The sequence below is a fragment of the Chinchilla lanigera genome, unplaced genomic scaffold, assembly GCF_000276665.1.
Source record: "Chinchilla lanigera isolate Chin_1 unplaced genomic scaffold, ChiLan1.0 scaffold00014, whole genome shotgun sequence".
Classification (NCBI taxonomy): domain Eukaryota; kingdom Metazoa; phylum Chordata; class Mammalia; order Rodentia; family Chinchillidae; genus Chinchilla; species Chinchilla lanigera.
This window is the reverse complement of record NW_004955415.1, coordinates 4,243,008-4,258,053: the sequence shown is the minus strand read 5'-3', so window position 1 is coordinate 4,258,053 and position 15,046 is coordinate 4,243,008. Positions and strand designations below refer to the sequence as shown.

The 15,046-nt window shown below is 55.3% G+C and overlaps 1 protein-coding gene across 2 annotated transcripts in view; it reads right to left on the bottom strand.

Moving 5' to 3' along the window:
- The window catches only part of Camk2a (calcium/calmodulin-dependent protein kinase II alpha), a 60,096-nt gene extending 49,349 nt beyond the window's left edge, over positions 1 to 10,747 (bottom strand). The window contains exon 1 of one of the 2 annotated variants that reach the window (XM_005380581.2): positions 10,497 to 10,747. In XM_005380581.2, the coding sequence (XP_005380638.1) occupies positions 10,497 to 10,558 (62 nt within the window). In that variant the 5' untranslated portion in view covers positions 10,559 to 10,747. The remainder of the gene's footprint in view (positions 1 to 10,496) is intronic. The other variant, XM_005380582.2, reaches the window with a different exon arrangement.
- Positions 10,748 to 15,046: the final 4,299 nt, after the last annotated feature.

The following is a 15,046-nucleotide window of genomic DNA, read 5'->3' as shown; positions in this document are numbered from 1 at the left end:
CTCCCTCCTGTGGCGGGGATGAGGGAGACAAGCACAGAGGGAAGCCTTGGAGCAAAACCGAGAGCGAGGGTGGAGAGTCTGCGGCCCTCCCCTCCTCTCTTTTCATCCTTTGTTTTAAAAAAGCACATTTCTGTATTCCTGTCCTGTGTGTGTTAGTGGCCGCAGCCCAGCAGCCTTGGCAAACAGAAGAGCTGGCCCACTCTTCCATGGCCTGCGCTGAGCAGGTGGCCAGCAGGTGGGTGGGCGGGAGAGCTGGCGCACAGCACGGGGTGGGGTGGGGGCAAGGAGGCCAAGGGGGGGACAGGCAGAGGTACAGGGAAGGAGTGGCCCCAAGAACAGGCAAGGCCTGAGTATGAGGACTCCCTGTGAGGGGGTCCTGGGCCACCTGCAAGGTGTTCCTGGGTCTGGAGGACAGAGAGAATGCAGGGCACAGGAGGAAGCGTGGGGTGTGCTTCGGGGGCAATAGGTGGGTGCCAGGATGCAGGTGCTTCTCACTAGCTGGGTCCAGCCCTTGAGTGTGTGATATTGTGAGGCTGTAGGTATCACAAACAGGCTCATGTCACCCAGCACAGGAAGTGTGTGCCCGCATGACCAAGAGGGCCATGGAACGGAGGTATGTGAGAGACAGACAGACAGATTGGAGGGACGGGATCCCAGGGCTCAGCTGTGTGGGAGGGCTGCGCCTCAGTTTCTCCATCAACTACGTGGGAGGTGGGGTGGGAATGGGGCTCAAGTGTGTAAAGGCCTTTCCAACTCCAACGCTGTAGATTCGCACTGTGAGAGAGAACTTTCTGTGATGGACATATTCCGTGTTGTCCAGCACAGCAGCCGCTAGCTAACACAGCTACAGCGCACTTGACATGCAGCCAGTGGGATTGCAGAATGGAATTTTAATTTGATTTCCCCTAGGCAGACATAAGTGGCAATGCCTCCCATGTCAGAGCATAATCTAAGGCAGGGAGAGAGGGCACTTCTGGACCAGCCCAGCTAGAGTTCAAATTGTGCTTTAGCACTCATGAGCAAGTCATTTCCTCTCAGACTGCCTGTTTACTGGCCCATCAAATGTGGACAATAAGAGGACCCACCCTGTGTGGCTGCTTCAATGATTCAATGAAATAATAAAGGGAGCAGTGAGATTAGTATAGTCCCTGGAGTATAGTAAATGCCCAAGAAACAAAGCCTGGTATAGACACCGTTGCATACAAAGGACGAGAACAGCTAGCATCATCAGAAACAAAATGAACCTTGTTTGCCAAGCTCAAGGAAGAAGTGAGCCAGGGAGCTGTGTGGGGTTCTTGGGGAGGAGGGGAAGGGCAGTTCCCCAGGGCTGAGCAGCCTGGCCAGAGGGGTGTGCAGGTAGGAGGAGAGCAAGCGGGGAGGCTTCGCCCAGCCTCCTGCAGGCAGTGCAGGGCAGGGCCATAGTGGGTCCGCTGGCTGAGAATGTGGGAACGTGTTAATGGGCTGTGAAGAGCAAGATTCACACTGGCAAATTGCTCTCAGGCTTCCTGGCAGCCCCAGTGTCCTGGGCGTAGCTGGCTGCCAGCCACCAGAGGCCCATCACCTTCCCCGGCCTGCAGCATCCTGAAACGTTGCCATGGTAGCCAGGTGCAGCTCCCAAGGCACTAGATGGAGAATCAGAAGAACCAAGTGCTCACCCAGCTTGTTACCACCTTGCTTATCCTACCAGGTCTTGGTTTCCCCATTTGAAAGGGGGGATCAGGATCCCAGCCCTACTTCCTCCTGGGGCCATTTGTGAGTGGTCCCTGCAACCCAGACAGGTCACTACCAACTCCCCTCTCAGAGAACCTCTGCACCCTTCCTGGCAGTCACTCAGTCGAGGAGGACCCCGTGGGTCTCCGCAGACAGAAACATTGTTACCCATGGGGACCTTCCAGAGAGGCCATGCTCACCATTCGGTCTGCACACGGGACCGCTTTGGGTCTGACTGTCTAGGTTCCTCATAATATTGAGGTCTTCCTCTCATTGGCTGCTTCCTCAAAAACCCCACCCCACACCCCCACAAAAAAATAAAACAACCAAGCACATTTCTCCCAACCCAGCAGCCTGGGCTGTTTCCTTCTTCCCTTTCTTTTTGCTGCCAAACTTCCAGAACAAATGTCCGACATCCGCTGCCTCCTTCCCACCTCCCACATGCCGTGAACCCACCACAATCTGGCTGCCACCCCCAGGGCTCCATGAAAGAGATGTTCCTGCCAGGCTCACCCACCCAGTACCTCCCTACCTCACTATCCCGGCAGCCACCCTTGGCCCTCATGCCTCACTTGCTCCACACCAGGGGGCATTCAGCCCACTGGCCGCAGGGCTTGGAGGCTCATCCTTGCTTTGTGTGGGTCACTGCACTCTCCCTGGCGCCCTCCCCGCTCCTTGACAGTGTTTTCATTTCCCCACTGTGCCCTCCCCCCCCTTGCTGCACCCTGTTTTCTCTCCCCAGTTCTTTCACCACTTCGGCCTCCATCCCCTTAGCTAGGGTCTCTGGGGAAGCTCTGGGCATTCATGAACCCACTTAAAATGTTATCAAAAAGACTCTATATCTGTGCGTTGTTCATGTTCTTCATCAACTTCACAAAGGAGTCTGTGACTCCACAAATGGTTAAAGTCACCGATCATCACAAGGTTCAAAGCTAAATCCATAACCCTTTCTATCTTTAGAACTCTAGCCCCACACTGGGAGCTACTCCTCCTCTTGCCTGGATGCTACATGGCAGGCGTCCCTAGTCTGCTCCCCAGACTCCCCCACTCTGGTTCAGCACTCAAGCATCCCACCTCTTGAGGAGGGCTGGGCTGATCTCAGGAGGTTCCTGGCCCAGCGCAGACTTACTGCCTGGAGAGGCTCAGTCTCCAGACCTCTTTGTGGTAAGTAACTCATAACCCAGGCCTGATCTATCTGATAACCTAGAGCATGGGAACATCTGGGGGAGCGGAGAGAGACAGCTTTGGCCACAAGTGCAGTGTCACCTGTTGGGCTAGAGTGTGGGCAGCATGTGGCTGCATCAGAAACTGGCATGCCCAGGGATGTGGCACCATGGGAGTCCACCCTCCCATCATAGATAAAGAAACCGAAGCCAGTATTGACTCAGAGCTCCTGATGCAGAGACTTCGCTTTTCCAATATCCCATGCTCTGGGGTCAGAGAGGGCCACGGCTGGGCATGAGGAAGGGAGATCTGGGGAAAATTCACCACTTTCTATATGTTGGGGTGAGGGAGAGTGGCCTTGAGAATCTTACATGAGAACCCCCGGGGGCTCCTAATTCCCAGAATAGTTCAAAAGCTGGGGCCAAGTGCATTCAGAAACAAAAGGGAAATCCCACACAGTGTGGACCCAGCACTGTATCTCTTAAGCAAATCTTTTCACTTTGGGGAGCCTCACCTTACCCGTCTATAAAATCAGCTGTCCATAAGTAACCTTTAAGCCCCCTCTTCAGTTCTACTGGGTTTTTTTTTTCCCCTTTTAAAACAGTAATATCTTTTCTTAATTTAAGAAAAAGAAAAACAGCCAAACACAGCTATGTGGATCCCCAGTGGAAACAAGTCTTCCCAGCCTCTGAGGGCTGCCTGGCCCCCTCCATCCTCTGCTTCATTTTCCTGTGCTCTCCCAAGCTCATTACAGCAGCTCTGTGAGCAGAACTCCACCAGGGTTGCAGACAATCCTGGGACCTGTTACCGAAACAGTGCCTGCCCACTGCAGCTACACCGCCCACCCCAGCACTCCAGAAGACGCGGCAGGGACGAGCTGTCCTGCACTCCCGCCCCCGACACCAGCCCAGCAGAAGTCTCGTGGGGGGCGCAGAAGGCCCTGGAAACCAGAAGATTCCGTTTTCTGCAGGGCACATTGAACCAACAGAAGTTCCAACATATTCCTTGTTTGGGCTGTGCATGGGTTTTCTTGAACGGGTTAGGAAAATAAAAGATAGAAAATTACTCCTGGTGCCTAAGAGGCAGAACCAGAGCAAAGGAGGGGGACCTTCTTCCCAGCCTCTGATGCTGCCTGACCTGCTCTGTCCACTACAGGGCTGCCCAGGACCTCTTGGAGGCCCCAGTGTCAGACAGGGGCTGACGGTGGACAGCCCAGCACTAGAATAGAACAGGACTGGAGCGCCCCGTTACGCCACTGACTCCTGTGGCCACGCACAGGCCCTGCCCTCTCAGGGCCTCAGTTACTCCTCCCTGAAACAGCAGAGCACTGCCTGCGCAGAATTCCGAATGGAGCGGAGGAGTCCCTGGCCCACACTGTGACCCTCATCATTTGGCAGCAAGCATCTCACAGGTGAGGGCAGGGATGGTGGCAGGAGGCAGGCTGAGGACTGCATCTGTCTCTGTGCTCCCCGAGCACTGACTGCAGCCATGTGGGGGACAGAAGAGCAAGGCTGGCCGTTTGAAAGTTCTTCGTGGTGCAGAGACGAAATAGGCCTCCCTCACCCTGTGCTCTCGGCTGCTCTGCTCAGGGGTCTGCAGTCCCTAGGACATCCCCACGGACTGACCCGGATGAAGACGAGCCTCCAAAGGGACTCTTCTCCCTGCTAGACCCCCACCCATCCCTCAGAACTTTCTTACTTGACTTGGCCTCCAGACCTTTACCCCTGCTTGGCCTCTCTTCTAGACAGGCTTTTAATACTCCTCCTAGAACCTAATTAGTATCTGGAAGTTGGGGAGTGGAGCTATGCAGGCCAGAGAAAAGTGAGACCCCAGATTCCCCTGGGGACGATGTGCTCCCCTGAAAAACATACCTCAGGGCCTCTGCCTGGCTGTTTCCATGCTCAGGGACTCTCTTCCACCCTCTTCCCTCTGGTTAACTCTTAGCCTCCAGATCTCCAGCGTCACCTTCACAGGGGAGCCCTCCTTGATACCACCCTCATTCCAACTACTTAAAGTCTTTCTGCAACTCACAGGTCTACGTTTGTGTTCACAGCCCTTGTCCAGTTGAAACTAAATAACAGTTTCTGAAGTGATTTAATTAATATTGGCTTTGTAACAGACCGTGAGCCACCCAAGGCCAGAGCCAACTAAGTTTTACATGTGCTACATGCCGGCTCAGCCCAGGAATTACTTGTTGAATGTCTACAAGGATCATGGATGTGTTCCTCCTTTTACATGAGCCCAAGTCCTGAAGGCCTTCAACCTTCCCCAGGACAAAGTCCTGCTGGCCTTCTAGTCCCATTGATGCCATGGCAGACAGCTGTGCCCACAAGATCCCAGAGAGCAGGGAGGGGCTCAGCAGGTGCTTCCAGCAGCTTGCCTGGGGCGGAGGGTCTCTTCCTATAGTGCATGGGGAACCCCAGAAGAGGACAGGCCACAGATAGCATGCACAGGACAGGATGTGCTAAGCAAGAGGGTCTTGTCCAAAGAGAGAGGAGGAGAGAGACAGAGCTAGAAAAACCTGATGGAAAGAAGCAAGCAGAGAGACTGAGACTGAGAGAGAAAGAGAGAGCCCAGAGCCCTGGCCAGCATCATCTCACTGTGCCTGCACAGGGAGTGGACCTGCACTCTGTGCTCTGTTGAGGGGTCCGGTGTGTGAGTCCCATGAGCTTGTGAGAGGGTGCCCAGCTGTGCGTCAGCACCAGCATGCAGGCATTGCGTCCTGAGGGGCTGCCGTCAGCCCCCACACAGGGACTCGGCCCCACACCGCAGGGCTGCTGGCAGCAGTGTCACCATGCACTTGTGGAGGGAGGTAGGCGGAGGGAGGAGGCTTGCAGTGTCAGTGTGTCTCAGCCTGTGTGGGGGTGGCTGTGTGGGGGCGGAGGGCTGCGGCATGCACCAGAACATGTGCCTGCCTGCCGCTCGGATGGCTTGGAGGGAGAGTGAGGAAAGGCCGTCCACCCTTTCGCCCCCGCACCCACCGCCCCTTGAGGTCTTGCTTCCCAATCTTCCATTCTTCGGACCCTGGTCCCTGTATACGATTGCCTCCTAGTCCTGACCTTGCCACTGTCTCACACGGTGATCTCTGGGCATTGTCCCCATCTTTGCAGTGAACAGACATCTCTGCGGTCCTCCCAATTCTGATGATCTGGGAGTCGGAGATTTCCTACGGAGCCTTCCAGAGAGAGGGGCCATAGAGACTAGCAACCCTAATGGGACACCTCAGGCATCTCTGGAGATAGGATCTCCATTTTACAGATAGTAAAGTTGAGATACACAATAGACAAGTGATTCACCCAGGGTGCCCCAGTGAACACAAGTCAGAATCACGATCAAAAAGTAACAGATCGTGAGCAAGAAGAGGGAAGTTCCCCAGACATGGCACCCAGAAGCCCCCTCGGAAAGCTTCCCCACTTGCCCAGGTGCTGGAGACCTGGATGCCATCCCCTGAGCCATGCCTCCATTTCTCCCAGTCCGAGTTTATTCACCTGTAAGACAGAGGAGCCCAGTCTGCCTGCCTCTGAGCTTAGCTAATGGATCGGGAAGTGCCTGCCCCACAGTGCTGCGGATGGAGGGAGGGTGAAAGTAGAATAAAGACCCCATCTGCAGGCAGGTCGGGTGCCTTGGTGTTATCTCCTTCTACAGTGACATTGCCTATTCTCTTGACACCTCTACCAGGGAAGAGCGACATGGCCAAGCATCTTCCATAGATGAGAGATCTGTGGTCCAAGGAATAACCCTAGACCGACCCCAGCACAAGGAGCCACCTCTGGGCACACTGCCCCCTGTAGCAGCCCAGCCCGGCCTGGTGCACAGTGCTGTGCGGTCAGAGGGAGCTCAGCGAGGAACCAGCCCTCTCCTCCCTCTCAGCCTTGCTGGCCACCCACCCCCACCCCCGGTGCTGCCTGAATCAATTTCAGATCCCTGTTTCTGGAGAGAAAAGAGTGGGTTGAGCACTCTCCCTCCCTCCCTCTTCCTTTCTCAAGTGAAATCTCTTTCCGAGGTACAGCCCAGTGATTACCCAGGCTGCAGGGGATTCTCTGCCTCTCTAACCTCTACCTCGGGGGTGGGATCTAAGCCTGGGAGTGTCAGAGGCACCCTTCTCCTCTGCTCCCCCCACCCTGCTTGTCTCTGGGCCCTCCGCTGCTTTCCTGATACCCCCACTCCAACATTTCTGCCCTTCTCAGAGATGCTGGACTTTGGAGAAGGCTAAGTATGCTGGGGACTCTGGCCTGTCCCATGGAGCCGATGCTGCAGCTGCCGCAAGCTAGCTTTTACGCTCATGGTTCTCATCGCAGGACAGAAGGACAGGGTCAAGGTGGAAGGGAATGAGCTCATCTCCGGGTCTAAAAGAGACAGTCTTATCTCACCCTTTAGGGGAAATGCCAGGTTTTCGGCTCTTCTGGATTCATATGGTTCAGTGAGGATTTTAGCCTTGTAGCATCCAGAAGCTCTGGAAGAACCTGCTGAGGGCCTTGCCTCTGGTCCAGGCAGCATGGGTGGCTCGTACACCCATTGCCAGCCCTACTCTGGGCTCCTCAAAGGCCATCAGTGACAAGCCAGGCCTCACCGGGCAGGGCACCAGAAAGCTTAGGAGAGGCATTTGCCCTCCTCCCCAGCTGGGCCACCCAGGGTCCCCCTGAGAGGCCCAACGGCCCCTGTGTCCCATTTAGAATTGACCCAGCTTCGTCTGCCAGTCACCTTGTTGATCATCTGGAATGGGTTCTGGAAGGGGCTCAGGTTCTGGGTGTCAACTGCAGGGTCCCAGCTGAGAGGGGCAGGGGTCACTGATTGATAAGTGGGCCTTGCAAACATTTTCAGTGCCTCTCCTGACAGAGAGGAGCAGGGCCTCTCTGCCAGCCCAAGGGGGAACTTGATCAGCCCCCCACCATCTTTATTTGTCAGCTCCAGACAAAAGGTAAACATCTCAACAGACAGCCCAGCCCCCTTCCTCATCCTGCCCAGCGTTTGAGTACAGCATCTCCATCCCTAGCAGCAGTGTCCTCTCTGAGGCCTATGGCGCCCCGGGCAGGAGGCTGCGTCTCTGCACACACCATCTCATTTAATCCTTACAGCCCTTTTTTATCTCCAGATAGCAGATGGGAGAAAAGTGTCACAGACTGCCTAACGCCACTGAGTTAAGTGTGCGCTTTGTGGCCCCGACTCCCCTACCCCCAACTCCCAGCCCCGCTGGATGCTTGGGTAGACACTGGTGTGCAAAGTGGCACTGCCAGTTTCCTCTGTGATGTGCCCTGGCCTTTGTCAGACAGACCTCAGGCATGCAGCCGGCCACCGCAGCCCTTTCTCTCCTACCCACGCATCTTTCCCTCAGGCCCAGGCCCAGCCTGCCTGAGGTCAAGCAAGCTCCTGACATTGCACACAGCATTTTGTAGGTTTGTGCATTTTTCTGAGAAATGTCAATTTCGACTTTCATCAGATTCCTGGAGGAATATGTGACCTAAAAAAGGTTAAGGGCACCGATGGTTCTGGAAGGAAGAGGTCTCAAATTGATTAGACAAGGCCTGGCCATGCCTGCCACCCTCAGTTTTCTATCATGGGCACACCAGGACCCCTCTCCCCTGAAATCCTGCCCCTGACCTGGGCCCTCTGAGAGCCCAAGCAGGTAGAGGGACTGAGAAGGCTTACAAAGCATCTGTTGGCCAAGTTACCCCCATAAAACCCAGTCTCGGTGATGCTTCATCTCCTCTCGGGGCAGGGCAGCACTTTTGTTTTCACTTTGAGCACTTGAATCACATCCCAACTTCATCTCGCTGTACTCTGTGACGCAGCCCCGCCACAGCTCAGCCTTGCTCGCTCTCTGAAAGGCAGCTCCTGGCTAATCAGAGCTCTTGGGCTCTGGCTAGACACAGGAAACCAGCTGGAGAGAAGGCCCAGCTAGAGTTGGGGGGGCATCCTTATTCTCCAGAACAACCTTAAACATTGGGTTCCTGCCCCCACCTCCAGCACAAAGACTCTCAGAGAAGCAGGAAGTCTTCAGACCAGAGGGAAATCACATCAGCACAAGCACTTGTGTCTGCACAGGGAATTGGCATGTGTCTGTATGTGTCATGGTAGACTGGGTGCACAAGCGTGAGTGTGTGTGTGCAGGCAACTGTTTATACACAGCCATAAACCCACTTCCCACACATATGCAGACACCAGCACGAGCTCACATGCCTACAACACCCACATACCCACATGAGCCCATGAGCCCAGGCCACACACACACATACACACACCTTCCTGTGAGCATGCCCCCATTCCTCACGCAGATGGGCACATCTAGACTCCATAGGAACACTACTGTGTCCACATCTCATCTTGCATCCTTACACACCCCAGGCCCGCACACTTGTGCCTGATTTGCACACAGCTCTGACCTGCCATATGTGTGCACACAGTGACGCATATCCACACCTTCACTCCCACGCAGCCTAGCAAACAGCGCTTCTTGCACACTCACACACAGGCACCCCTCACACCTACTTTCAGGCTTTACACACAAGCACTTCTTCCTGTGTTCACAAGCGAGTGTGTGAATACTGTTTGGGTGCGCACAAGCATACCCTAGAGTCAGTCCTTATACAACACAGTCAATTCCCTCAAAAGTCCTCAAGCAACAACCAGCATTAACCCCCTCCTCAAATGCACACTCCTGCACGTACATCCAAACCTTGCACACCTGTCTACAGAGCCCCTCTTCCAGTGCTCCTGCTGCTACGGCACAAACCAACCAGGGCACTGGCACCCTTTCAGCCATGGGGCGCACTCCACCTCCAAACTGCATCTCAAGCCTTGCTCTATCCTGGGGGCCTCCAGAAGCCTAGCTGGGAGAACCTAGGAACCTTCTCTGAGGCCCTGCTACCCAAGGGGCTCCCTTATCTCCACACCCTCCCAGCCTTCTCTCATCAGCATCAGAAGCACAAAAAGAGCTCTGGGGCTGGGCAACTTTGACAAAAGACCACAGCTTCTGCACCCTTCATAACTCCAGGCCCTCAGTGGTGTCCCCCAGGTTGCTGATTGCCCCTCCTCCCAACAGTGGTCACTTACATATTAACCCATCCTGTGCCAATGCCCTTGTCCTGATAGGAGCTGGGCAGGAGGAGGTGGGAAGGGGAGGTGCTCACAGGACGAAGTTGGCCACTTTGCACTGTGGCTGCAGGCATCTAGCGTCAGGAAGGGGTACCTGCAAGGGGGTGAGCTCTCTGTCACTGGAGCTACCCAATTGAAGCTAGAGTGGGATTCCAGCTTGAACTCAGCTGGGTGGGAAAATCCCTTTTTAACACGGAATTTCTAAGAATCTGTTGTGCCCAGGTCATGTGTACTTGTATGCATGTGTGTGCCACAGGCATACACTAATGTCCCATCAACCTTACACACACACACATATACACACACACACACACAGCACACACACCTGGCTGGCTTGGCACATCTGCACCCACAGACATGCTTATACCCGACTCTGGGCACATTATACACATGCAAGCACCCCTGAACCATGCAGCTTGCCTTCCTCTGTGTGCACGGAGAGCCTCGGAGAGGCAGGCACATGCCCCCACCCCCACCCACCGAAGAGGCTGACCCCTGTGCCCTCTGGGACTCCCTGCGGTGCAACTCACTTTCCCAGTTCCTCGAAGAGCTGGTACTCTTCTGTGAATCGAGTGCAGGTGATGGTGGCCATGCTGGCACTGGGCAGGCAGGCGAGGCTCAGGGTTGGGGAACCAGGACTGGAGCACTGCCGCTCTGCTCCTAGAACTAGGAGCCACTCGCCTGCCCGTACTGCCAAGTGCAAATGGAGAACTGGCTTGACTGACGAGCCTGGGGCTTCTGAGCAGGGCACTGTGGCTGCTCACAGCCTCGCGAGCCTTCGTCAGCATCCAGGTCCCCATGGCAACCACCTCCGAAACGCCCTGTTCCCGTTGCCCCGGTAACTGCCTCCCCAACACCTGCCTGCGTTCCACTGCGAAACCTGCTCCCGGACGGATGCCCTGGCCCTACCGCGCACAATACTGCAGACCTGTGTGGGCTCAGGTGCAGGTGGACCCAACACCACCGGAGTGAGGGACTGAGGCAGGGTGAAGAAGGGGGACAAGAACAAACTTAGTGCACAAGTGATCTCTCTTCCCACCTCCCCCACCTCCAACTGTGGGGCCCTGAGAGCAGACAGGATGGGATTAAGTGGGGCAAAGAGGCAGTTGCCATGGTAACATCCAGCGGGTGCCACATTCCAGGATGGTCCGAAGGAAGGACAGGATATAGTTACCCTGGCAACTTCATCTACTCTGGAGAGACAGGTATTGCCCCGTTGCCCTAGCAACAGCCAGATTCTAAGGTTTACAGGGGAACGATGGTTAATTCATCGGGATATCTCTCTATGGATTGCTGTAGTCTCTGTAACTGTCTCTCTGAGCCCCTCTGCAATTCTGCCTAGTTTTCTCTCTGCCTCTGTCCTTCTTATCTTGCTTTTGCTCTCTCCGCTGTGCTGCCACCCTTTCCATCACCCCGGCACTCCTGCTGGGGAAGAAGTGCAGAGAAGACCCCAGGATTCTGGAGGGCACAGCTCCGGCTGCCTGCTCACCTCTACCTCTTGCAGCAGTGACAGCTGGGTCCCTTTTGAGGCCTCTTTTGCAAGCTCCCCTCCACCCTGTGCCCCAGAGGGACCATGAGATCTGGTCCCCTGGGGCTCATGGCCCAGTTTCTGCAAAACAGGCAAGAGGCAGCTGCTGCAGCTTAGCCAGGGTTAGGGCCATGGCTGTGGACCTGCTCTGTCCTGAAACCTCCATCCTCAAATTCTGTGAACACCTCTGCCAACATCAGTTCTTCAGAGCATCAACCATAACTACAGCCCCAAAACTCACCCTAAGCCCTAAGGGGTTGAGAAGGAAAGGAAGTGGAGTTTAAAGATCAGTGTTCAAGTTCAATATTATTATTATGGTATCATTAGCTGTGTGACCCTGGATAAGTCACTGACCCTGTCAGAGCCTCCAGCTTCTTTTCTATAAAATAAGAGAATAAAACTGTCCCTGTAGAGGAAGGCTGTGAAGACTGAGTGGCCTAATGGCTGTGAAGGCCCCTGGGAAGTACACAAACGTGAAGTCTTTAAAAAGTGTCTAGAGGAGGAAAAGGAAGGTTTTAAGTGGGACCTGGACCACTCCCTTCCCTCTAGCTTGGACTTGGAACCTCAGGGCCTGCACACTTACCCCTTCCACTCAGGAAAGAAAAGGGCACCTTAGCTCATTTCACAGCCCAGACAGCTGAGGCCTGTGCCAGCACCTCCCTCCCCTCAAGCGTGAGGCAGATAAGAGAACCCGGGAGTCCAAACCTTCTGGATTCTAGCTCAGTCCTTCCTTCCAAACGTTCTGGATTCTAGCTCAGTCCTTCCTTCCGAAGCTCCAGATCCCCCGCTAGTCACCCTGTTTGCTGGATATGCTGCCTGCCTTTCGGGATTTTCCAACCCTAACAACCCCTGACTCAGGACCCCAACCAAGTCCAGGGGCCCTGGAGATATCAGGGCAGCCTCCATTCTGCCCCTCTTCCTGGGAGTCAGAGTCGGGGAGCAGGGGCGAGCTCTCTAATCCAGCCACTTTCCCCAGGAGGGAAGGGGGAGGGATGCAGTGAGGAAGGAAGGGGGGCAGGGGAGGGGATAATGGCTCAGCCACTAATTGCACCATTACCACCTTCAAAAGAGGAAAAACCACTCTGGTTCATTTCTGTGCACAATACGCTTCTGGCTTCTGCCACCAACGTCGCAATTCAAAGGCAGAGAGGAGAAGCAGGCAGGGCACAGAGCACCGCGGCGGAGCCACAGCCACAGGCACCTGCAGGGAGGCGTGGGCAGAGCTGCACGCCACCCTCCTGCCCCAGATGCTCTAGTCTGACCCAGAAGGGATGGCTTCCACACCTAAAGCATTGAGGCCACCTTGACCTCTTGGCCAGAGGAGAGGAGAGGCAGTCTTGCTGAGTCCTTGGTGTTCCCGCATGACTTACAGGCTGTGTGATTTGGGAGGAGTATCCTAGCTTCTCTGTGTCTCAGTTGCTTCATGTGAAAATTGGGGACTACTATCCTCTACTTCCAGGACTGTCGAGTAAGATGAACACACTGTCTGACACAGCAGGCGTGTTTAAGATGTGGGGGATTATCATTACCGAGGGACTCCCCTCGCCTGACTGCGGAAGTTCACGCACGCACACCAGCATCATTCTCTGAGTCCCCGGGAGAGTTTAACTCATGGTTCAGACACCACCTTGCTCGAGCCTTGTTTGCAGCAATTCCTGTGGAACACAAGGCTGGGGCTAGGAGAGGCCACCAGCACCTCCGGTCATCAGGTGCCAGCCCATGATAACTGTGCTTCAAAAAGTAGCAAAAACAAGACACAAGTGTTCTGGGATGCTGGATTAATGGAAATTTACCATTCGGAACAAAGAAGGTGCCAGCCCTGCCTGGCCTGGGGCTGTCTCACAGCGCTCTCCTCGTCCCGCCCTCTGAGGACATGGAGGAAGTTCAGAAGCAAGGGGGCCCATGGAGAAGGTCCCAGCAGCGGGTCACGGTGACTCCAGGGACCGTGTGCAGGAGTGAAGTAGCACAGGGGCCCAGCTCATTCCCTGTCTCTGAAGGGGCCACAGGGGCCCGCAAGGTACAGGAGCAACACGGCCCCTCTCCTTGTGCCTATGAGTGCTCTTCCTGCCCGACTTCCTCCCAACACTGCTGTCTTCTTTTCCTCTTTCCCACCCAGTCTTCCACCCCTTGTCTTCATCTTTCCTCCTCATTCTATCTTTCCTGGTCCCTCTCACTTCTATTCTTGTTTCTGTCTCACTTTGTCTCCTGGTCTCTATCACTTCTCTCCCAAGCATGCAGTCCTGGGGGATGGACAGGTCCCACCCTGCAGAATCCATCCAATGATGCAGGCAGCTGGACAGCAAGGAGACAGAGGAAGAGGAGGGGGAGAGGATGAGGCCGCTGTGGCAAGTCTGTCTTACACACGCATGTGTGCACACCCCATGGAACCTCCTAGCACTAACTCAGGCATGTGGGCACTGCCTCCAATGGGCACCCCCATACTGAGTGCAATTGCCACTCTGCAGAAGAGGCACAACTGCTAATTCACTGCCTCCCCTGTGCCTGCGAGGCTGGCAGCTGGGCCCGGTGGTGGAGGGCAGCGAGGAGCCAGGCATGCCTCTGTGTCGCAGAGAGAATGAGCGATGATTGCACCAGAGGGATTGTGCCTGCCAGACTCCCTGCTCCCCAGGGCCACAGCAGGCACGAGAGCCAGCACGTGTGCCCCCATCTGCAACATGTGTGTGGTACAACGGAAGCAGGCCTGTGTGCCATGGGCTGGTGGCCAGAGCCGGAAGCCCTGCGGGTTGCTGAGCATGGCCCCAGCATGCCACATAGGGATGGGCACGTGAGCATGGGCAGTGCACCATGTCGATGAGGGGAACAGGAGACCAGGGCTGAGTTCCTGGGTGGAGATCTGAGCCTGAGGGATGCTGTGACACCCAACTCAAATCCCACCTTCCTCAGCCTATCCATGCGATCACATGCATATGCCTGCGTGTTGCAAGGTCCTGCAGGGCCTGAGGAGGAACCATGGAAAATGTGCCATCAGTAGGGTCCCCATGGGGTCTGTCCCACTAAGGGCAGCGAGCACAGGGGGCAGAACAGTGGAAAGTGGGCCAGGAGAGAGATGATCTTGCCAAGGGTCTGGGTGGAAGTGATCAGGTTAATTCATCGCAGCCAGCGATGGCAGGCCTGAGCACAGAAGGGAGGGAAGTCGGAGTCTAGGGAGTCTCCAGGTGTCCCACATAGAGACCTTCCTTGTAGAGGAAAACGAGGCAGGGAGCCACAGGACAGAGGACGATGGCTGTTGAGCCAAAGGCTGCACAGCACAACCTGCAAGAAGAACCTGAGTTCCAATCCTGGGAGAGGTGGCTGTAGGCTTTTCCCCCAGGGGCCTCTGTTTCCTCTGAGAAGGATGGGGACAATATATTCAGTGACTCCAAAGCTGTGAAAGTAGTTACGGCCTTCTCAGACCAGGCCTTGTGCTGAGAATGTTAAACATCGCACTATGTTCACCTCTCCGCAAGCTTCAGCCAGATAGGCACAACCACACCCATTTTACAGAGATGTGATGCTACTTCTCCACCCAAGGCCACGCTACTGAGGCTCAAA